A 23,532-nucleotide genomic window follows, 5' to 3' on the forward strand; every position below is an offset into this window, starting at 1 on the left:
TGTCTATTTTTATATTTTTATAAAGTCTACTTAACAATTTATATATCGTTTATCATCATTGTTATTAAAAAATCAACTATTACATTTTTCTACATTATCTATTAAATATTTTATTTAAAATTTTATTTAATTTCTTAATTTTAATTAACTCGATTTTAATATATTATTTAAAATAATTATATACAATATATTTTGTTAAAAAAATATATAAATAATTTAAATAAATTTTTATCATAAAATTAATTAAAAATTTATTTAGTTTTAATAATATTTTTTAATTTTTTAATTTTTAAAATCTCGTGCCCCGTGCATTGCACGGATAAAAGTACTAGTTTTTGTTTTACAAATATGGATTACTCTTCAAACCTACCCAAAGTCCATTTTTGACATATACGTTACATAGCATATCCTATTAAGTAAGCATATCCTATTAAGTAAATTAAAATTAAAATATAAATGTAAATTTAATTATGAGGTATAAATGATTTCATATACTTATATATTATAAAAACATACTCTATTACATTACTTAATTGGTGTCGGGCACAACGTGGGAGTGGTCCTTATCCTTATAATACGCAACCTCTGGAGGAACAGCAATAAGAGAAAAAGGAACAGAAAAAAAAAAAGAAGCACGAGAGAGATTCATAAGTGGGAACAACCTGAAGAGAAGAGAAGAGAAGAAGACACCAAGGAAAAGAAGAACAACCAAAAGACTGAAGGCCCCTGATGTGTGAAACTGTGTGATCCTGATTTAAGTCCCACAGGTGAGGTTATCACAATGCAATAAACTTTCACTTTCTTCCATCCAAATCCACTCACGGATCTCTATCCAGATCCGCCACTCAGGTACACAGTTTTATTATCAAGGATAGGTTAGATTTTTATAACCAAAATTTCAGTAGATTTTTACTATTTTACGATTTATCTCGATTTTATCTCATACTTCTTCTGCATGCAATTCAACTCATGTGTGGACCCATTTCTTTTGCAGTGCCCATATCTATGTCAGAGTATGAGTATGGTAAATTTAATTGGAAGGTTTAAGTACAGGACATTTAAAAAGATGGAAATAACACGTTAAGTGCGTGGGCCTGCTTTTCTTCATACTTCTTTCGACAGCTGCTTTTGTCTACATGCACCCCGTTTTCTTATATACACACCCGTTAGGCTTCTATTTTACCCTAACTGCATGTATCACGATCCTTTCATATATGCATCATTCCCTTTAAAAGAAACAATAACAATGATAAAAAAAATTCTGTAACATGTTTTGTTTTTTTGGATATGAGTTTGTAAGTAGTTATGTATTATGCATATAGAATTTGACACCTTTTTTTTAATATTCAAAATATTTTCTTCTGATTCTTTCATTTAGATGTTTGCATGACTGTACTGTATAGGTAGTCTAATATCTCAAAATAAGTATATAAGTACTTGTGTGATTATACGTCTGTCGTCCTAATAATTGGTATTTTTCTTTTTTTCAACAATTTCAAAATACAAAAAAATAAAGTTTGAGAAAATGTTCTCAAACAGTACTGAGGTGGATCTTCGCATACTTAATCAATCAATTAAAAATTGTGTTTATTTTAATCACTTAATTAAGGCTCGCGTGTTATACAGGGTCACTGAAAATGGCAAAGCTTAGTTCAAGTTGCAGCACTGGTTATGTTTTGGCTCATTACAGGATTCCACTTCCCCTTCTTCTCTTATCACAATTCTTCTTTCAACTTTCATGGTGTGGCTCCACAGTTAAGTTCCTTCCTGGATTCGAGGGACCTCTTCCTTTTGTTCTTGAAACCGGGTACGTTAAACTCAGTTAGAAAAAAAAATGTTACTGCAATGAAAGTTAACATTATATTTGTTGGATAGATATGTGGGAGTGGGTGAATCAGAGGATGTGCAGGCATTCTACTACTTCATTGAGTCAGAGAACAGTCCAAAGGACGATCCTCTCATGCTTTGGCTCACTGGTGGCCCTGGTTGTTCAGCCCTCTCTGGTCTTGTCTTTGAAATAGGTGATAGTATCATCATTGTTTTTTCAATTTCTATTTTGCTTTTTCGCAATGGTTATTATGTATTAGGCAATTAGATTACTATTCTATTTCAATGTTGCAGGTCCACTTGGTTTTAAACATGAAGAGTATAATGGAAGCCTCCCAAATTTGTTCTTGAGGCCACACTCATGGACAAAGGTTTCCACTGTTCTTGATCTTTTTGTTGGTTCAAAAAACTGGTCTTTTAACTTCATTGTATTTATTTCATCGCTTTCTTATGCTTATTTATTGATATTTAGTGCTGATCTTTTCTATTTTTTTACAGGTTAGTAGCATTATATTTGTAGACTTGCCTGTTTCTACAGGCTTCACTTATGCCACCACAAAATCGGCTACTCAACGAAGTGATTCCACACTAGTTCTCCAAGTCCATCAATTTCTTAGGAAGGTGCTCACCATTTTTTTGTTTTTGGTTTTATTTCACAATTATCACCTTTTTCTTTGGTTTTTGTTGTTTATAGACAAGTATTTAGTTAACAGAGTTTGTATGATCATGTTTAATTTTTTGTAGTGGTTGATTGATCATCCAAATTTTTTGACAAATGAAGTTTACATTGGTGGCGATTCATATTCTGGAATTCCTGTTCCAGCAGTGGTTCAAGAAATTTCCCGAGGTGAGAAACTCGTGTGTTTCAATGTGTATAGAAAAACTGTGACCGCAAATTTATACTGAAGCTAAACCTTCTCTGCTGTTTAATAGCCTCATTGGGTTGTTGAAAATTTTAACTACTGTCAAATTCCATGTTTTCAGGAAATCAGAAAGGCGTTCAACCATGGATAAATCTCCAGGTTAGAATCTTGTAAGAGAATCCCGTCCTTGAAATATACACCATCTCTGCAGATTGATAACGAATCGTCCTTTTCTTCAGGGTTACCTGCTAGGGAATGCACTAACAACTCGAAGAGAAGAGAACTATCAAATTCCCTTTTCTCACGGAATGGCACTTATATCTGATGAACTATACGAGGTAATTTCATTGTAATTCATCGATACCTATCTTAAAAATTGTAAACTCAAATGCTAACGAATCTCTCGTTATAATGAAAAGTCACTGCAAAAACATTGTAAAGAAGAGTACATAAATGTAGACACCAGAAATGCATTATGTTCCAGAGATATGGCGTCATTTGACGCGGTACGCATCGTTTTTTTTTCTTCTGCCCCATCTTTCCATATCAAATTTCACCAGTAGAGTTTCTAGTGGTGAAATATGCATGACACAACGATTTTTCCATTGCGACACAGGCTATATCAGGAATTTCAGACACGTATATTTTGGAGCCAAAGTGCGAATGGCTTGATACGGACACATCTCAGAGGATATCACTAATTAAGAAATATCCCGCCAACAAGCTCTCAGATACTCATCTCAATTTGCCACCCTTAAGCTGTGGAGTAAACTTCATGTTTTATTGCATTAGACACGTTTCGCTTAATGCTTCTTTTCTTATATTATCCAGTTACAATCTTGCTATATACCTTGCATCCATAAACTACTATCAAGTTATTTCTTAATTGCATTTAAAGCCAAATTCTTCATTGGATTTAACTTGATGTTTATCTCCTTTCCACCATCAGACTTATGTATACTTCCTCTGCGGTTTTTGGGCCAATGATGACAATGTTCGCAGTGCACTGCATATCCGCAAGGTGCAGTTGATACTTGTAACAATATTCTTTCCACACATACAGTTAGTTGGCTATAAAATTGCATTTTGGTTGCATGTTGCAGGGAAGTATAGGAAAATGGCGTCGGTGTACCTTGGATATACCTCACGATATGGATATTCCAGAAAGCTATGGGTATCATGTAAACCTTAGTAGAAAAGGTTATCGTTCACTGATATACAGGTCAATATCCTTTCTCTATGCTCAAAAGGAATAAGGTAATACAGATGAAGGAATTTAAATATCACAAGGTAAATAACTTCTCTGTTGTATTGATAACAGTGGCGACCATGACATGAAAATAGCTTTCTTGGCAACTCAGGCATGGATAAGATCTTTGAACTACTCCATCGTAGATGATTGGAGGCAATGGTATACAGATGGCCAAGTTGCAGGGTATTCTTACTTTAGTTAGGATTACTTTATCTACAAAAAAAAAAAGTAATTGAATATTGTGTATTAATATATATTTGTTTTCCTGCAAGCAGATACACAAGAACTTACTCCAATCGTATGACATTTGCAACTGTGAAGGCAAGTTTTTTCTGTTCTTCTTACGGTTCTTGTGGGTCACACGAAGACTCCATTTGATTAGGGTATTTTAGATAGGTGAAGAAGGGATAAATTTAATGGATCTTGTTTACAAAAATAAATTTGAATGGTGGAGTTGATGCAGTGAGAATGAAGTATAAGGCAATATTTGGTAGTTCCTTATTTCATTGTTTGTTCTGATATACTTTCAGGGTGGAAGCCACATAGCTCCAGAGTCCAATCCTAAAGAATGCTTTGCTATGTTCAGTAGATGGTTATCTAAGAGGCCTTTGTAGGAACAACCAAACTAGGTCATCTACTATGAGAGGCAATCCTCGAGGTAGATTTATCTTTGTCAACCAAATAAAGATAGTTATTATCTTTCTAAAGACACCTTGCAAATCCTACAATTGGTATTTGAATAATCGGATATTAAAGATATCAAGGATGTGCCAAGTTAAAAGTGATCACATTGTATTAAACATTGTATTAAAGTATTTTTATTGTTATGTATGTGAAAGATTACAAGAACCTTAATATGTAGTAATTTTAATCCACAATAGACAAAATAGAAATACAAAAGAACAATCTCATCTATTGATGAATAGGTTTGGACCCTATTTTTTATTTTATCGACAATTGTTAGATATTAATTTTTTGTTAATGGAGAAGTTGAATCCACGATCTCTCTTATCCTCTGATAGAACACATTATATTTTTTCTATCATGTTCTTTTGGAAGGCCGAACAACTTTAAAGAAAGTACATGTTCTTTTGGAAGGCCAAACGACTTTTCTCTCCCTTGCTACTTTTAATTCAAATATGCCTTTTAGTTCTAATGATTAACATGACAAATTAAGAATTACATGCATGATAGTTTTTCCTCAAAGATTTAAGATTAAGTTTGGTTTCATCAGTTGAATTCAAAGTCATTGCAAGAGTAGCTCAAAAGTTTAGGAGATCTAAGACAAATTTAAAAATGACGTCTTTATTTTAATACTTTTTTTTGAGTTTTTCTTTTATGAAAAATTATTTATTAAATTGTTATAATTAATTTTATTTAATATTTTTTTCAATAGATAATAAGGTTAATATATGTAATCTTTCTATAGACATTGTTGATCTCAAATAAGTTTTTTATTATCTTTAGCTCTAAGAAATTCATCTTGATTAAAGCAATGGACACTTGAATTGTTAACATTATTCTATAAGTTATATATCCATTTCAAAAAAAATCTATTCTTTTTATATAATTAAGAATATCAAATGGTTTATTATTTTCTGAACCTATAATTTCTCTTAAGAAATTTAATTCTTAAAATAAATTAAATCCATCAATATCAAACAAATTATCATGTTTTAAGATTTTTCAAAGTTTAACCATTTTTCTTTCAAAAAGGTATAATGTAGTGACTTTAAGTTTTTTAACACTAAATCAAAAATCAAAAATATCTTCATATATTTTAAATTGTCAAATCTACGTTAAAATATGTTAATTATTTTATCTATACTTTACAAAAAGTAATCAATTATAAATAATAATTGAAGAGATTTTACCATTTCATTATTCTCATTCAGTTGTTTCTTTTTTGAGTCTAATACGTTTTTCAATAAGTTTAGGTTTTATATTTATTTCAATAGCAGTTTCTTTAACAAAAATTAATGCGTTTTCAAATCCATTTTCTTCTACTTTTCAAAGAATGAAAGAATACTTCTTAATTGTTCAATAATTTCATCAATGCTCAAATCTTTTGATTGTAAATGCTTAAAGTAAGTTTTTTTTTTCTAAACTTAAATTATCTTTCTCCACCAAACTCAACTCTAAATTATACTCCAATTAATCTATTTTCGACAAAGACTAAACCTTAATCTAATTGATAATTTTGTAGGAAAATTTCAGTTCCTCATCAAGATATATATAAAAAAACTCTCAAAACTCGTAAATCGAAAAGTATTGAAAAATAAAAAATGTAGGAACGCATTTATAATTATAATACAAATCTAAAACAAAATAAAAACAATATCAACACGAATAAAAAGAAAAAAACATACTAACTAGAAGATGATGAAAAAATTGGTACAAGACTCTTAAAAAGAAAGTAAGGAGAGACAAAAGAAGTCACAAAGAGATAAAAAGATGTTAACAAATGATATCAAAAGCTTAGATTTTAAAGTTGTTAACAACTTAGATTTGAAAGTTACTTTTATTATTATCATGATCTTAATTATACACATATTTTTTATTTATTTTTAATTTGTCCAAATGATGTATTAATTTTAAATTTATTAAATCAAATATAGGACATACATATAATTATCTTTATTTCTTATTATTTTTATCAATTTTTTAATATTTTACGTGAAAATTTTCAAGAATTGAATTGAGTAACCTTTTTATCTTTTGTTTTAATATTTATATATTTCTTTTTTATATATAATATTAAACTTGTAATTATTAAATTAATATTTAAAACAATAAAAAGGCGATACAAATATAAATATTTATATACCTAATATTCAATAAAATAAGAATAAAACAAAATTTCCATGTCAATTGAACAAAAGGTATGATAATCGAAACATGAGAAACTTTTCGGCATCCCACGTTTTCTTTCTGCACCTCCATATTTTTTAAAGTTTTAACTATTTACGGATTCCACGGTCCCTAATTATTTTAAATTACACAATTTATAATACAAAATTATATTATGAATTATAAATTAGTAACCTAAATTCATATTTTGAATCAAATAATCTATAATATAAATGTACATTGTAAATTATAAAATTTGTAATGTAAAATTATACTTTTGAATGATGTAATTCGTAACGTAAATATATATTTCAGATTATCTAATCCGTAATGTAGTTTTTCATTACGGATTATACAATCCAAAATACACAAAGATTATGAAATTTAAATTTTATATTTCAAATTTTTCATCGTTGATTTTCGTCTTTTTCCTTATACTATATTATTGTGATATTTCAATTTATTCTAATTAACACTTGTAAATGATTTTGAGAGTGGAAATGAAAGACGAAAATGAGACAGAGATAATGGTGGAAGGAGAAGATAGGGTGGAAGTAAAGATAAAGCTAGAGAAAAAGATAAAAGTGAGAGAAGATAGGATGAAGTTGTTTATTGGCTTAATATATCTTTAAAAAGTTACAAGAATGAATAATATTATTTTTTTCTTTGTTTTTCATATTTAGTTTGTTAGAAAAAAGTTGTAAAATATTTTTTCAGAAAAATAATTAAATATTTTATAATTTAACTTTCTCTTATATTTATAAATAATAATTAAAATTCATAATAATAAATTTCTTTAGATTAGCGTAAATATATTATAAATAAAACAGAATCAAACTTCATAACAATTTTCAACATACATGTAATGATTTTAGACATACAGAATCAACACATATTTTGGTTATTGATTTTAGACGTAGTTTTTTGTTCACATGCTTTTTCTGATTCTAAGCTCACCTCCCTACACATTTTGTTTTATAACTAAAAATCTGTTTTGTTTTGCTCTTCTAACTCACATTAAGTCCACTTATACTTTTAGCATACTCAAAAACTTAAAAAACATATAAACAAGATAACATATACCATTAAGGAAATTAAAACTTAAATGTAATTATATTTTATTATGAGATATAAATCATTTTATACACTTGATTATTGTAAACACATTTTTTTACGCTACTTAATACACTTATTTATTATCAAAACACACTCTTTTACATTATTTAACTCAGATCTGTTTCAAGTAGATTTTTAAATAAGCACACCATTTTTTTTTTAAATATTCCATTGTGTTAATTCTTTGTTATTGGACTCTGCTAGTGTTTAAAATAAAATAAACTATTTTAAAATTTTGATCGAATTAATTATTAGTATTTTAGGGATACAAGCTAATAATAAGAATAAAATACTTTTACTGAAATTGCTGTAGGAAGGAGCTGATGAGCTTCCCATTAAAAACTAAATTCAAGAAAATATTTGTTTTAATCTAAAATTGACATGATAGTTGCATCTGTTCTTAATAACACAATTATTCGTGATAGGTGATCATAATTTTTTCAAATCAGATTAAATTATTATGGAAAACAAAGTTCCTTACCGATATCATTATCAGAAAATTAATTAAGTTAACTAATAATTCTGAATTCATCAATAATTTGTAATTTTTCCAAATCAATTTAGGAATTTCATTTTTAATTCTTTCTATCTATTTAAGGGCATTTTCTTACAAAAATCCTAGAGGAAGTCTTAAAAAATAAGATAAGCTAAAAAAATTAGCAAAAAAAATGTGATAGATATAGTTTTTAATAAAGATTATGTGTGTTTAGTAGAAAAAAAGTAGTTATATATTAATTTAATTTTTTATTTATTAAATATATGTGATAGATATTTAATTATATTAATAATTAAGGATAAACCCATATGTAATTAAATTATTATATTAAAATAATATTGTCTTTATTATATTAAACTAAAATATGTAGTATTTAGAATTGTAAATTTTTATTTTACAGAAAAATGTATATCTAGTATATCGTATTCTTCTAGCCTGTTGTATTTCACTAAAATGAGAATAATTGGAATTATGATGGGTTTCATAAATTTCCAACTACAATCAAATAAAATGTTACAGCCAGCCATGGACACGACACATAACCAGAGCCTGTCGCTTGTTTGCGGTTCAAAGTGTTGAGATCAATCATATCAACCTTTCCAACGCTATGAAAAATAATATATGACTGTGATTCCGTGTTACAGAGAAATACTGATTATTAATAATTAAAAACAATGGTGTCTTGTCATACAGGACTCACAAACTCCGTTTAAAAACCATGGAAATGCCGTAAACAAAAGGGAAAAACCATTAAAAATGGCTAACTTCAGTGGTAGTTACAGTACTTGTGGTTTCATTTGTTATGGCCTTGTACTTCCCCTTCTTCTGTTATCACTGTTCTTCCTTCAATTAGCACGGTGTGGCTCCAAAGTTCCTTCCTGGATTCGATGGACCCCTTCCTTTTGTCCTTGAAACCGGGTACGTTAAACTCAGTCAGACAATTTCTAAGAAAGGTCTTCATCCTGTTCTTTCGTTTCTCTATTTCACAATCATCACCTTTATCTGCTCTGTTTGTAGACAAAAGATTAGTTGTTACAGTGATTATTAACTGTTTGCAGTGGCTGATTGATCATCCAACTTTTTTGTCAAACGAAGTTTACATCGGTGGCGATTCGTACTCTGGCATTCCTATTCCAGTCATTGTTCAAGAAATTTCACAAGGTAAGAAAAAGCTCTATGCGCTACAAATTGGATCCACAAACCATAGGTAGAAGCTGATTAATTTGTATATCGTAGCGTCATTGGGTTAACATAGATTGGTTGAAAGTTTAGTGATTGCCAAATTCTCTTGTTTTCAGCAAATGAAAAAGGGGTACAACCATGGATAAATCTCCAGGTTAGCATCTTAAAGTATCTCTTTGACGTTGGGTATACATTTTTCCACAATTATTACTACAATGTTTCTGTGAGGAGAATCAGAAGTTTAGGAGTGAATTTCTCACATACATTAATTTGTTTTGTACAATGATTGATTGCATTAAAAAACCATGGAAATTCGGATGTGAGATCTCCTGCAAATACTAAAACTGCTCACTGCTTGATCATATATTCCAAGTAGTTAGTTAATATTAAACACAAATTTGACCAATTTAAAGTGAGATTGGAGTAGTTGACTACAATACCTTGTGTAGCATGTCTCAATTGTCAAAGATGTGTATTGATACAAAAATAAAATGTTCGTAACTGTTTTTACAGGGTACATATTAAAATATTTTTCAAACAATTAAAGAGGTGTGAGGGTAACCTTGTCAAAATAATTAAAAATATATTTCTGTATGGCGAAATTTGAACAAAATAAGAAGATAAACAAACGCAATGTACTTATCCTAAAATGTTTTTTGTTTTCTTTAGGGATACCTGTTAGGGAATGCTGCTACTACTGGAAGCGACTTTAATGATCGATGGAATGGGACTTATTTTCGATGAATTATATGAGGTAATTTCATTCTCATCAAAAACTCTGTTGAAGAAAATCAAATGCTAACTAAACTCTCTTGTTACAATGAAAAGTCATTACAAAAAAATTGTAGAGGAGAGTACATAAAAGTACACGTCAAAAATGTATTATGCTCTAGAGATATCGAGTCATTCAACGAGGTACGCTTATTTGATCTTTACTTGCAAGATTTTCATTTGTAGAATCTCTAATAACAAAAAATCACAATGTCAATAATTGTTTCATTGTTATAGGCTTTATCAGGAATTAAGAGATCCTGTATTTTGGACCCATCATGTGAGTGGCTTGATAGTGAAACATCTTGGAGGAGATCACTAATTAAGAAATATCCCACCACGAATTTCCTAAACACTCGTCTCAAATTGCCATCCTTAAACTGTCGAGTAATCTTCATGCCTCATTCAATCACAAATTTTTTTTTTCTTTGCATATTTGTAAAGTGATATATTTGCTATAACATGCATTGGTTGTTTAACACACCTTTTGTGAACTACCATACAGAGTTATGTATACTTCCTCTGCGGTTTCTGGGCCAATGATGATAATGTTCGCACTGCATTACATATCCGTCAGGTGTAGTTGATACAAATGACAGTAAATTTCCCACATTCAAATGCATATACAAATTCATATATAACATAAATCTTGGTTGCATGGTGCAGGGAAGCATAGGAAAATGGCGTCGTTGTACGTTCGATATACCTCACAAGAGAGATATCCCAAGCAGTTTTGAGTATCACGTCAATCTGAGTAGAATGGGCTATCGTTCGCTCATATACAGGTCGATATTCTTTCTCCATATATTGAATAAGGTTTGAGTAGTTTGAATTTCACATACCAGATAACTTTTCTATATTGCTGACAGTGGCGATCATGACTTTTTGATTGCTTTCTTGGCAACTCAAGCATGGGTCAAATCTTTAAACTACTCCATTTTAGATGATTGGAGGCAATGGCATACAAATGGCCAAGTTGCAAAACTACTTATTCGGGATAGCAGGTGGGAAACTTATAGAGCGAATTCGTTCAATGGCATTTAATAAGGTTGTGCACCAAGAAATCAGTTGGTTCGATCATCCTTCAAATTCATGGTATGTCGAGGTGATAATTACTTCCAATTATAAAAGACAAAATAAACATGCAATCATGTCATATATTAATTCCTTCAACTCATCTAACTCAAAAAAATAAAAAAAAATGGATTTCCATGCAGTGGTGCAGTTAGTGCAAGGCTAGCTACTGATGCTTCAACAGCGAGAAGTCTCGTCGGTGACAACTTATCCCTCATTGTGCAAAACATAGCAAGAATCACAACTGGTTTAGCTATAGCATTCACTGCTAATTGGATTCTGGCTTTTGTTATTCTGGCTGTGTCACCCTTGTTGCTTCTACAAGGATACCTTCAGACCAAGTTCGTAGAACGATTCAGTGCAGATGCAAAGGTTGGTCTAAATTCTGTTTTGCTGATTCCATCCGCAGAAATGAGAAAGTAGGCACATATTGACAAGTTTCCTTTGAGTTGTATAGGTGAATTATGAAGAGGCAAGTCAGGTGGCAAATGATGCTATTGGTAGCATTAGAACTGTTGCATCATTCTGTGCTGAGCCAAAGGTGGTGGATATGTACAATAAGAAATGTTCAGGGCCAGAAAAACAAGGTGTTCGTTTGGGGCTTTATAGTGGTGTAGGACTAGGCTTCTCTTTTCTTGCTCTATACTGCACAAATGCTTTCTGTTTCTATGTAGGATCGCTTCTTGTGCAAGACGGTAAAGCAACCTTTGAAGAAGTTTTCAAGGTATGTCATTGTAATGTAACGGTCCACCTTAACTTGATGTTTTCTTCTGATATAGTTCTTACTATAGATTTTATGCAGGTTTTCTTTGCCTTAACAGTTACAGCAGTTGGTGTTTCCCAGAGTAGTGCCTTGGCTCCAGATACTAACAAAGCCAAAGATTCTGCAACTTCAATAATCAAAATTCTTGAGACCAAATCAGCGATTGACTCCAGCAGTGATGAGGGCAAAACACTAGACCTCATAAAAGGTGATATTGAACTACAACAAGTCAGCTTTTGTTACCCAACAAGGCCTGACATTCAAATCTTCAAGGATTTGTGTCTAAGCATGCCAGCTGCAAAGGTAACCACTAATCATTAAGAACAAAACTTAGGTATAACTTGTTAGGTGCATTTGATGTTGTCTTTTAGTTTCATCTCGATAATATGGTAATAAAAATTTGCATTGAATGGTAACATATCTAATTATTAAGCTTTTGGGTTGTACAAATCTAATAATTTGTTGAAATATGTCTGTGTAGACCGTTGCCTTGGTTGGGGAAAGTGGGAGTGGAAAATCAACAGTGATCAGCCTCATAGAGAGATTTTACAACCCTGATTCTGGACGTGTACTACTTGATGGAGTGGATATAAAAAACTTGAGACTGAGTTGGTTGAGGCAACAAATGGGTTTGCTTGGTGAAGAGCCTATTCTTTTCAATGAAAGTATTCGTGCCAACATAGCTTATAGTAAAGAGGGAGGTGCGACAGAGGAAGAGATAGTTGCAGCAGCAGAAGCAGCAAATGCACACAAGTTCATATGCTCTCTTCCACATAGTTATGACACCCCTGTGGGAGGACGAGGGACACAACTGTCAAGAGGACAAAAACAGCGCATAGCCATTGCAAGAGCCATTCTGAAAGACCCCAAAATCCTTTTGCTGGATGGGGCAACCAGTGCACTTGATGCAGAATCTGAGTGTGTGGTTCAAGAGGCTCTTGATAAAGTCAGTGTTAATAGAACTACCGTTGTGGTAGCTCACCGTCTTCCAACAATTAAAGGTGCTGACATTATAGCAGTCGTCAAAAATGGGGTCATTGCTGAGAAGGGGAACCATGAAGCGTTGATGAAGATCGATGGAGTTTATGCTTCATTGGTATCTCTCCATATTAGTCAATCATAGTGTGAAGAAAAATGCCAGTGCCATGTACATTACACGTCACTAGATAGCATCAAATTTTGCAACTCCATCACTTCTTTTTTTCTTAAATGACTTGAAAATTCATTCTAAAGTCTTGTAAACACATCTAAAGATCATTCCCCAGATTCTGGAGAGAAATTTTCCATAAGTATTATTAAATTTTTATTACAGTGGTTTTTTTAATATTCAGTTTTACAGTAATTACTTATAGTATCTAATGAACAAGAACATAATTTGAAGTCTTTCAACTTTTAAAAGGACAATTATTTTAGAACAAAAAATAAAACATCAATAATAATTGGAAGAGTGTATATTTGCTAATAATAACTAGGGGGGGCATAAAGTTTCTCTTTATAATCAAATACTAGCTGATGATATGTTGGGTTTTTTATCATTAGTAAGAATCTAATTAAGTGAGTGTAGATTGGTGGTGATAACGACGAAAATTGGAAGATTTTAAGTTTTCGTAAAAACTTATTTAAAAACATCTTCTAAATTAAAATTTAGTTGGTAAAATATTGAAAATCGTAACATTATTTAAGTTGATTGCCTTATTAAATGGAAAAATAAATGTACAGTTCTAAGAGACTCTGAATACACACATGTTCTACAAAATAAAATATTATCACTAAGGTCATTAATTTTTTAATTTTTGAGTAACTACCAGTATAAATATTGCGAGTTCGCTGCTAATGGCGTGATACATTATATTGTATTAACATGATTATATGAAAAGTCATTAATAATAATATTAATATCAATATATATTTTTCAAATGCATAAAATTGTCAAATCATTCATTGAGTTATTTGACGAAGGAATGTCTTTCTCTATGGTACAAAATGAGGAATGATTTAAATTTTTGTGAGAAGCAAGATTAAATACCCATTTTTTCGATATGTCATTGACACCACCGATAAGCATTGTCTCAGCACGGTTCAGAGTCAGGTTTTATGAATTCCTCTGTTATAAATGTTTTCTATTAACTTATTTTACAAAACAATACAAAATATAGATAAAAATTAAAAAAGAATTAATTTATTCATGACAATAAATACACAAAAATATATAAAAAGCTACATTATCCGTGAGCATAGGTATAGCGGTGCAAGAAAGAGTAGAGATGCTTGTATAGAGTTTCTTACAGAGAAAACAAACTTATACTATAAGATGCTTCATAAGTTCATTAAAAATAGAACTAACATGGAAAGAGAAGAATGGTGAAGAGAAACCGAGCAATTGTCGTATTTGATGCTGAATATTATCACATTTAACACTTTAAATCATATTCAAAGACAAATCAGCCCATCATCGTACCTGAACATGTTATTAAAACATCTTTTATGTGTTTTTGAATGACAAAGAATGTCATTTTTTCTCTCTAACGTTATAAAACGTCACTACTCCCTTCTAATCATAGACATTCACATCCTCTACTTTTATTAGTTCGAGAATTTGAAATAATGAGAAGATCATGTCTCTAGGAACCAACTGTTTTCCAAGCAATGGTGCTTGATAAGAAATTTAAGATGCAGTCGTATGTAGAGCGACCAATGATGCATAGACTCCATCAATAATCTTTATCAACTCATTATGTGTTCCCTTCTCAGCTACCGCTCCATCTTTCACTACAGCTATTATATCAGCCCCTCGAATTGTTGTGAGACGGTGAGCTACTACTACTGTAGTTCTATTCACACTCACTCTATCTAGAGCCTCTTGAACTACTTTCTCTGATTCGGCATCAAGTGCACTAGTTGCCTCATCAAGCAAGAGGATTTTGGGATCTTTCAGCATGGCTCTTGCAATGGCTATGCGCTGCTTTTGTCCTCCTGAAAATCGTGTGCCTCTTTCTCCAACAAGGGTGTCATAGCCTTCGGGAAGAGCACATATGAATTGGTTTGCATTGGATGCTTTGGCTGCTGCAGTTATCTCTTCCTCTGTGGCAACTCCTTCTTTGCCATAAGCTATGTTGGCACGAATGCTTTCATTGAAGAGAATAGGTTCTTGACCAACCAAACCCATTTGCTGTCTCAACCAGCTTAGTCTGAACTCTTTTATATCCACTCCATTCAGTAGTATACGTCCAGTGTGAGGGTTGTAAAATCTCTCTAAGAGGCTGATCACTGTTGATTTTCCACTGCCACTTTCTCCAACCAAGGCAACAGTCTGCAAACACATTCATATCAACAATGTAGCTACATTACATGTTCCCAGATAAAGTTTATTTGTACAACTCAAAAGCTTAATTACTGGAATATCCAAGTATCAGTTGACTACCTTTCCAGCCGGAATGTTTAGACACAAATCTTTGAAAATTTGAATATGAGGCCTAGTTGGGTAACTAAAACTGACATGTTGAAAATCAATATCACCAGAAATGGCTTCTAGTGTTCTACCCTCATTGCTGCTGGAGTCAATGGTGGGTGTACTGTCAAGAATGTTAAATATTGAAGCTGCGGAATCTTTGGCTTTGTTGGTGTCTTGTGCCAAGGCACTAGACTGGGAAATGCCGATTGCTGTTATTGTTAAACAAAAGAAGACCTGCACAAATTTTGTGGTGAGAACTAGATCAAAAGAAACATCAAAATAAACATGGAGCGAAAGGTTTTGGTTGACTTATTTCACCTTGAAAACCTCTGGGAAAGTTGCTTTCCCATGTTCCACAAGAACAGATCCTATGTAGAAACAGAAAGCATTTGTGCAGTACAGAGCCAAAAAAGAGAAACCAAATCCTGCACCACTCACAAGCCCCAACCGAACACCTTGTTTTTCTGGCTCTAAACATTTCTTACGGTACATATCCATCACCTTCGATTCGGCACAAAATGATGCGATAGTTCTGATGCTACCAACAGCATCATTTGCCACCTGACTTGCCTCTTCGTACTTTACCTACACAGCAGTCAAAAGATTCTCTTGATATCCATCCATATTCCATAATGCATAATTTCAAACAAAACTGAAAGTAAAACTAACCTTGGCATCCGCACTGAATCCTTTAAGAAACTTCATCTGAAGAAATCCTTGCATAAGGACCAAGGGTGACACAGCCAGAATAATGAAAGCAAGAATCCAATTAGCAGTGAATGATATAACTAGACCAGCTATGATTGTTGATAAGTTTTGCACAATGAGGGCCAGTGTATCACCAACTAGACTTTTCACTGTTGAAGCATCACTAGATAACCTTGCCCCAACTGCACCACTGGAAAGTGATTCATATCCTTTAGTTGACGAGTATAAGAAATTGCAACACATAATAATTAAAATATCTTACTAAAATACCTTGAATTTGCAGGATCATCAAACCAACTGATTTCTTGATGGACAACCTTTTCAAATGTCAGTGAACGAATTCTTTCTACTAATTTTCCTCCGGCAACGCCGAAGAAGTAATTTTGCACAGGTATGACCACAAGAGTAATTAAACCCAAACCCACATATAGAAGTGCCCAGAACCTAGAATCTTTCCGCTGTTTTTCTGGAGGTTCAAAGAACATAGATATTGCTGAGGAAAACAAGAAGCCAAACATAGGGAAGACAAGACCATTTATTATTGCAGCAACGGATCCAAGCACTAACACAGGAACTTCAGGCTTGTTTAAGTAGGCCAAACGTCTCAAAGAAACCTTCTTAGCATCACCTTTACTTTTTTCAACATCCCCATCTTCTATTTCTACAGATTCATGTACCCCACTTCGATGAGAAAGAGTAAAGCTATGTGAGTGTCTACTAGATGAATCTCTTCTTAATGAAACTTGTCTCTGAGTGGAAGATCTAGCTATGTGGCTATCAAAAATAACATTGTTACTTGACTTCTCTGCTTCAGAATTATGGCTACCCTCAGCTTCCGTAGCTCCTTCCTGTAGGCGAATAAGCTGAGAATAAGCACCGTCAACATCCTTGATTAACTCATCATGAGTTCCTACAAATAAAACCAAGCGTCAAAAGTGAACACCTTGTTCCAAGATGTCTCAAAAAATTGAATTTTCTTTCATAGATTGCGACAATGAGTTAACATGATATAGAAAATGGACCCAAACTACTTTTGACATACACACATAAAGAAAAAAACAATTGATTCACGTTTAACCTTGCTCCACAATTTTTCCTTGATGAACCACCGCTATGGTGTCAGCATTTCTGATTGTTGTCAAGCGATGTGCAACAACTACAGTAGTCCTTTTTGACATGGCTTGTTCTAATGCTTCTTGAACAACACGTTCGGACTCGGCATCTAATGCACTAGTTGCTTCATCAAGAAGAAGGATTCTTGGGTTCTTTAAAATTGCCCTTGCAATTGCAATTCTCTGCTTTTGCCCACCAGAAAGTTGAGTCCCATTCTGGCCTGCCATTGTCTCAAGGCCCTACTAGCAGAATAAAACACATTAATAGAATTAATAAAAGAAAGCAACCTAAAACGAGAATTGATTTTGGAACATTTATTACACCTGAGGCAGCTTGTCAATGAACGTATTGGCATTGGCAAGTGTTATTGCTGACTTAATTTCCTCATCAGTTGCACCTTCTTTTCCATACATAATGTTCTCTTTGATACTTGCTGCAAACAGAATAGGTTCTTGACTAACCAACCCAATATGTTCTCTTATCCATCTAACCTGAAAATTCTTCAAATTGACGCCATCTATCAGTACCTCTCCAGCATCAGGATCATAGAATCTTTCCAATAAGCTTATCACAGTAGACTTTCCACTTCCACTTTGACCCACTAAAGCAGCAGTTGTGCCACTGGGAACATATAATGAGAATCCAGAGAAGATCTGCACATTTTTCCTTGCAGGGTAGCTAAAGTAAACATCTTTTAGTTCAATATCCCCCTTATGTCTTCCATGACAACACCATTGGTGTCATAAGCATCAATTTCTGGCTTTCTTTTAATTGTCTCAAACATCTTATATGCTGCTGCTTGTCCTGCGGCAAATGCGTTTAGGCAAGGAGATGTTTGACCAAGTGACCTGCGAATGTTAGAAAGATTAATCAGGTTTCAGTTCTTCATTAGGAATGCTAAGCTATGTGAAATCCAGAAAAAATCTTACGTTCCGCCAGTCATAAGAGCTATTATTACAGTGATGACGGTTCCACCTTGGAATTCTTTCTCAATAACCAGTTTAGAACCATACCACATTGCAAGTGCATAGGTGCAGAAGACAATCAACAAAAGTAACCCCATTCCTAAACCAGAGGTCATCCCTTGTTGAACCATAGTTTTATAAGCAATTTTTAACTTGATATTATACTTTTCTATTGCTTTTCTCTCACCAGTGAAAGATGCCACCTAGTTACATTGCAGAAGAAATTCAAGGACAATGGTTAGATAAAAATCATTCATTTTTTTTTCTACAACTAATTTGTGTGACTGTGACTTACTGTTCTAATAGCTCCCACTGTTTGTTCAACCACAGTTCCTGCCTCTGCGTAAGCAGCTTGGCCACGACTTGACATTTTGCTCATCAACACGGACAGAATTCCACGAGTAACAACAATACATGGTATACATGCGACCAAAACAACAGTAAGTCGCCATCCTCTTACAAAGGCAATCACAAAGCCACCAATAAAAGTTGAAGCAAGTTGTATAAACTTCCCAACCTATCAATATAATTTTTTATCGTAAGTACAAAGGATGAGAAGTCAGAAAAAAAAATCGTTAGCATAAATTAGTGTTTGTCATTGTTCTTTTCAATATTATGTTGCCAGTGTTTTTTCATCATTATTATCGATGTTTAAATTTTCTCGACTAGTTAACGTAATACTTGCAGACCATGACCCATAATAACAATTGAGATTATCTTGGAGTATGATACCTTTTCTCCCATGGAATCTTGAATGAGAATAGTGTCACCAGACATTCTCCCAATAACCTCACCAGTTGTTGTCTCAGTGTCAAAGAAAGCAATGTCCTGCTTCAATATAGTTTTCAAGTACAAACCTCGAATCCTCGCGGCTTGTCTTTCTCCTGTCACCATCCAACATGTTACCTCTGCAACATTTAACAAAACCACCGTAACCCTGATATCAAAATTCTGCAATTATCTGACACTGAACTAACACAACATAATATATAGTCTCTAAGAAATAAATAAACAGAAAAAGAAGCGTGTGCCGTCTTACGGAGAAACGAGGCAACTCCACTCGCAATAGCCAAGTATACAAATAATAACGAAACCTGAAATTTGAAATAAGAGTACCAAAACATAAAGTTAATGTTACTTTAGACGTAATGCCAAATTTGTAATTTTATTAGAGTAGTAATATTTTTTGCATGTAGTAATCAAGGAAAACAACCCTTTTGCATATAAAGACCAAGACTGTGTTCAATGGTCCTCCTTCTTACCCTTCTACATAACCAGGATTATTTTGAACCATAAAGAATCATAAAGAACCATTCTTGTCTGTGTTATGAGTATTCCCCATCCCGTTGGAGCATATACTATAAAAAGAAACGAAAAAAACTTTCATTGCATGCACACATATACCTTAGAAACCTCTTTGATGGTATTTGATGGATCGGTGGAGCCAAAGGTGTTGATAAGCTTTCCTACAATGACAGACATGATAGGCTGCGACCAGCCATTAGCCATGGCAGAGATTGTGCCAATGGCCATGAAGGCCACGTCAAGATGATCTGCAAAAGTGAATAGCTTGTAGAAGGGAACCTTCTGGTTGGCATTGTCTCTTTCATGGTGTTGAGGTGACGTAGAAGAAGGTGGCATGTCGGTGTTGTGTGCCATGGCTGGCTCAAGAGAGATGAAGAGCAAACCAAATAAGGAAGAAAAGAGTGAGAGAAGTGGGAAGAGTTATTGGTGGAAGATTACATGATTCAGTTAATATGTTTCTATTTATATCAGTCACTTCATTAATACTTTATCGTCATGATGGAACATTTTTCTATTTTTTCTATGTATGACATTAGTAAAAAATATAGACAAATTTTCTGTTAATATTTAACTGGAGTGATCTTTTTATGGTGGGTAACAGATCTAGAAGAACTATTACTTCTCTTTTCTAATTTCTAATTTTAGAAATTTGTGTTTCTTGATATTTTATCCACAAGAATTTGTCAACTAATTAAAAAATTATTTCCTATATAATTTTAGATTAATATTATAAAAACCAACAAGTTTTGTTATATATGTCTCAAAATGATAATATTATCCTTTAGTTCCATTTAAGTATACTTTTTATCATTAATATATAGTTTTACACAAATAATCAATCTACTTCTCCATATTAACCATGTTTAAATGAAATAAGAACTATTTTTAAATATTTTAGTTATACTTTAGCTATATGAGTAACTATGACAATGGGGTGGACGAAGACGGATTTCACTATTCTATACTCATTTTCGTAAAAAAACAAATGCCTCCTCACTCCTATAACCAAATTCAACGGGTATTAAACTTTTGTCTCATCCCCACTTGGTAACGGGTATAATCTCATACCCGTACTCGTTTTATTACTACTTCAGTATTAATTTTAATTATTTTTTATAAAATAATAAGAAATTACAGTACAAAACATAATATTATTAAATATTCAATATTAGGAGGGTGGTTGTTTCTTCGATATCAAATACTTTGAAATAAATTATAATTGTTTACATTTTTTATTAGAATACCGGATAAAATCTTATGAGAACCAAAACATTTATTAAATTTGCAAGCATTAATGAAACCTAGTCGATAAAATTTTAAAAATTTTAAAAAATATAAAAGGAAAACAAATATTCAATTTAAAATATATTTTAAATATTTGTTTACTTCAATTTTTTAAATTCTAATGAATATTTTTTTATACACTAATAAAAGTTACAATACATCACTTCATAAAAATGACGCAAAGAACAAATAATAAACATAATAATAAAATTTTAACATAGATCTCGTATCTTTTGAACTCCAATATATGTTAGATGGTGATAAAAAATATTCATGGCAATTACATTAAATTTTTATATTATAGTAAATACAAGTTATTTATACAATATACAGTGAAACAATTACAGTGTGATTAATAATGAGATATAAAATAAAAAATAATTAGAGAAAATATATCAAAATAGTATTCCATATAATGAAAATAAATAACAAATAAAAATATTAAAAAATTAAAAAATGTGTATCTTATAAATAATTTGAGAGACTATTGAAAGAAATCGCACAAAAAAAAAGCAAATGTATAATTAAGGATATGATAAGATGAAAAATAACTTAGAAATATAAGAAAATTTTTCAAATATCAAACATATATACTCAATGGTTGATAAATAACAAAAATTGTTTTAGCGAAACAAAAGAGTTCTTTAATGAAACAAAAATGAATAATAACAAGTAAAAACTTTTTTTTTTATATTACCTAGTAAATGAAAGATTTATACTATTAAATACTTAAACTGAGAGTATTAAACATTATCATGTGAAAGGAAAATATACAATAAATAAAATATTAAAAAATAATATTCAAACGTGAGACATAATTTTTTTTTAATTGACATACATCATTTTAACATAATACATAATTACATAAAGGTTATGATAAGATGATAAATATAGTGGAGATACAAATGAGTTTCATGACAAACCAAATAATTAGAAGAAATAAAAAGTAGAAAGTATATATATATATATATATATATATATATATAAGATTATTTAATTAATTATGAATATATATATATATATATAAGATTATTTAATTAATTATGAATATTTTAATAATTTAAACGGGGACGGGTATTATGGCAGGAATATATACATCCACATACCTAATTGAAAAAGTTAGAGATTCACCATACCCAGTCAATGGAAGGATTTTCCGTAAAAAAGGGGACGACTTCGAACAATACTCAAAAATGATTTATTTGCCATCTCTATACATGAGAAATAATTTATATTGATACAAAATCATTTCTAAGAATTAATTATCAATATTTTTTTTAAAACATCAAATTTAGAAACACTGATGGAAGAAAATATTGAAAGAGACATGAAAGTTAAAGAAAATGCCTAAAAATGTGTTTTATTTTTAAAACTCAATATACTACTAACATGCATCTTATATGTTTTTTAATAAATAAATGTTTTAACACTTTTCATGTCTTTTATTTTTTAATATTTTTATTTCTAATTTAAGATTCAAACATGATCAAAATTGAAATAGATAAGAAGCTAATATAAAAAACCTTCAAAAATTTGTGCTAAGTGTAAAATTTACAGTTTAAAAACTAGATGCATTCCTGCTGTTTTAGTAAAGCAAAAGGATTTTATTTAAATGAAAATAAAAATTAATAATAATAGGATAAAGAAGTTACATTTTTTTACATTATTTAGTAAATGAAAGTTTATGTTATTAAACACTTAAATTAAGAAGATTAAATTGTGAAAACAAAATATACAATAAATAAAAATATTAAAAAAGGTAAAAATATTTAAATGTGATACATAAAAAATATTTAATTGACACACATCAATTAAACATAATTACATAAAGTTGTTATAAGACGAAAAATATCTTGATAAATTTCATGACAAACCAAACAATTAGAAGAAATAAAAAATAAAAAGTATGTTGCATATATATATATATATATATATATATATATATATATATATATGTGTGTGTGTGTGTATATATATAATTACTTAATATCCTATTAGAATTTTAATAATTTAAATGGGATAGAGATATGGTGGGATAAGTATTATGGCCAGTATGAAGACAGAGACGAGTAAATATGTACATTGACATATCCAATTAAAAAAGTTGAATATTCCTCATATATACTCATACACATATTCAATACAGAAATTTTTCGTCTAAATAAAAACATGTTATGACAATATTTATAAAGGTGATTTTATTTCTCCTCTCTAATTATAAACATGAATATCATATACTTTTTTACTGCATGATTGAAATCTTAAAAGTTGTCTTTCTCTTTAAATGAGCTTATGTTATTATTTGTCATCCAAAATATTCATACAAAAATTATTGAACAGTGTAAACTCTAACTCTTCGTATAAACTCTCTAAATACAAAAAAAAAGTACTGTTCACAATCAAACCATTAAACAAAATACACTACGACCATTCAACAAAATTTTCCAAATTTCATTTCAAGTGCCCGTATGAACAATTAATGCAGTTCTTACATTCCAATTGTTCAACAACT

At 31.2% G+C, this 23,532-nt stretch overlaps 2 protein-coding genes and 1 pseudogene across 7 annotated transcripts; 2 read left to right on the top strand and 1 right to left on the bottom strand.

Moving 5' to 3' along the window:
• Positions 1-583: 583 nt before the first annotated feature.
• LOC114186572 (serine carboxypeptidase-like 11) lies at positions 584-4,963 on the top strand. Of its 4 annotated transcripts, XM_028074520.1 has the most exons (16): positions 585-849; positions 995-1,024; positions 1,627-1,807; positions 1,876-2,021; positions 2,122-2,198; positions 2,326-2,448; positions 2,572-2,674; positions 2,812-2,849; positions 2,930-3,028; positions 3,110-3,196; positions 3,307-3,456; positions 3,640-3,711; positions 3,794-3,912; positions 4,012-4,125; positions 4,218-4,263; positions 4,473-4,963. In XM_028074520.1, exons 2-16 carry the CDS (start codon positions 1,006-1,008, stop codon positions 4,554-4,556), a joined length of 1,458 nt encoding a protein of 485 aa, XP_027930321.1. In that variant the 5' UTR covers positions 585-849; positions 995-1,005; the 3' UTR covers positions 4,557-4,963. The 4 variants fall into 4 exon arrangements, with proteins under 4 accessions (XP_027930324.1, XP_027930321.1, XP_027930322.1 ...); XM_028074523.1 differs by lacking the exon at positions 3,110-3,196 and having other exon boundaries at positions 584-849; XM_028074521.1 differs by lacking the exon at positions 995-1,024 and having other exon boundaries at positions 586-849.
• Positions 4,964-9,083: 4,120 nt separating this feature from the next.
• On the top strand, positions 9,084-13,503 carry LOC114186571 (ABC transporter B family member 9-like). 3 transcript variants are annotated; one of them, XM_028074519.1, is made up of 11 exons: positions 9,084-9,322; positions 9,463-9,565; positions 9,703-9,740; positions 10,256-10,340; positions 10,415-10,744; positions 10,863-10,934; positions 11,024-11,462; positions 11,575-11,803; positions 11,889-12,155; positions 12,234-12,497; positions 12,676-13,503. In XM_028074519.1, exons 7-11 carry the CDS (start codon positions 11,455-11,457, stop codon positions 13,315-13,317), a joined length of 1,410 nt encoding a protein of 469 aa, XP_027930320.1. In that variant the 5' UTR covers positions 9,084-9,322; positions 9,463-9,565; positions 9,703-9,740; positions 10,256-10,340; positions 10,415-10,744; positions 10,863-10,934; positions 11,024-11,454; the 3' UTR covers positions 13,318-13,503. The 3 variants fall into 3 exon arrangements, with proteins under 3 accessions (XP_027930320.1, XP_027930318.1, XP_027930319.1); XM_028074517.1 differs by having other exon boundaries at positions 11,024-11,452; XM_028074518.1 differs by lacking the exon at positions 9,703-9,740 and having other exon boundaries at positions 11,024-11,452.
• A 1,070-nt stretch (positions 13,504-14,573) lies between these two features.
• Positions 14,574-20,151, bottom strand: LOC114187396 (annotated as a pseudogene).
• Positions 20,152-23,532: the final 3,381 nt, after the last annotated feature.

The sequence above is a fragment of the Vigna unguiculata genome, chromosome 6 (genome assembly GCF_004118075.2).
Source record: "Vigna unguiculata cultivar IT97K-499-35 chromosome 6, ASM411807v1, whole genome shotgun sequence".
Taxonomy (NCBI): Eukaryota; Viridiplantae; Streptophyta; class Magnoliopsida; order Fabales; family Fabaceae; genus Vigna; species Vigna unguiculata.

Excerpts from the sequence above, each read along its gene's own strand:
- LOC114186572 (XM_028074520.1), top strand. Across the intron at positions 3,029-3,109 it reads TATCTGATGAACTATACGAG|TCACTGCAAAAACATTGTAA; the intron begins GTAATTTCATTG and ends TATAATGAAAAG. Across the intron at positions 4,264-4,472 it reads TGACATTTGCAACTGTGAAG|GGTGGAAGCCACATAGCTCC; the intron begins GCAAGTTTTTTC and ends ATATACTTTCAG.
- LOC114186571 (XM_028074517.1), top strand. The coding sequence starts at position 11,301 with ATGATTGGAGGCAATGGCATACAAATGGCCAAGTTGCAAAACTACTTA. Across the intron at positions 12,156-12,233 it reads CCTTTGAAGAAGTTTTCAAG|GTTTTCTTTGCCTTAACAGT; the intron begins GTATGTCATTGT and ends GATTTTATGCAG. Across the intron at positions 12,498-12,675 it reads TAAGCATGCCAGCTGCAAAG|ACCGTTGCCTTGGTTGGGGA; the intron begins GTAACCACTAAT and ends ATGTCTGTGTAG.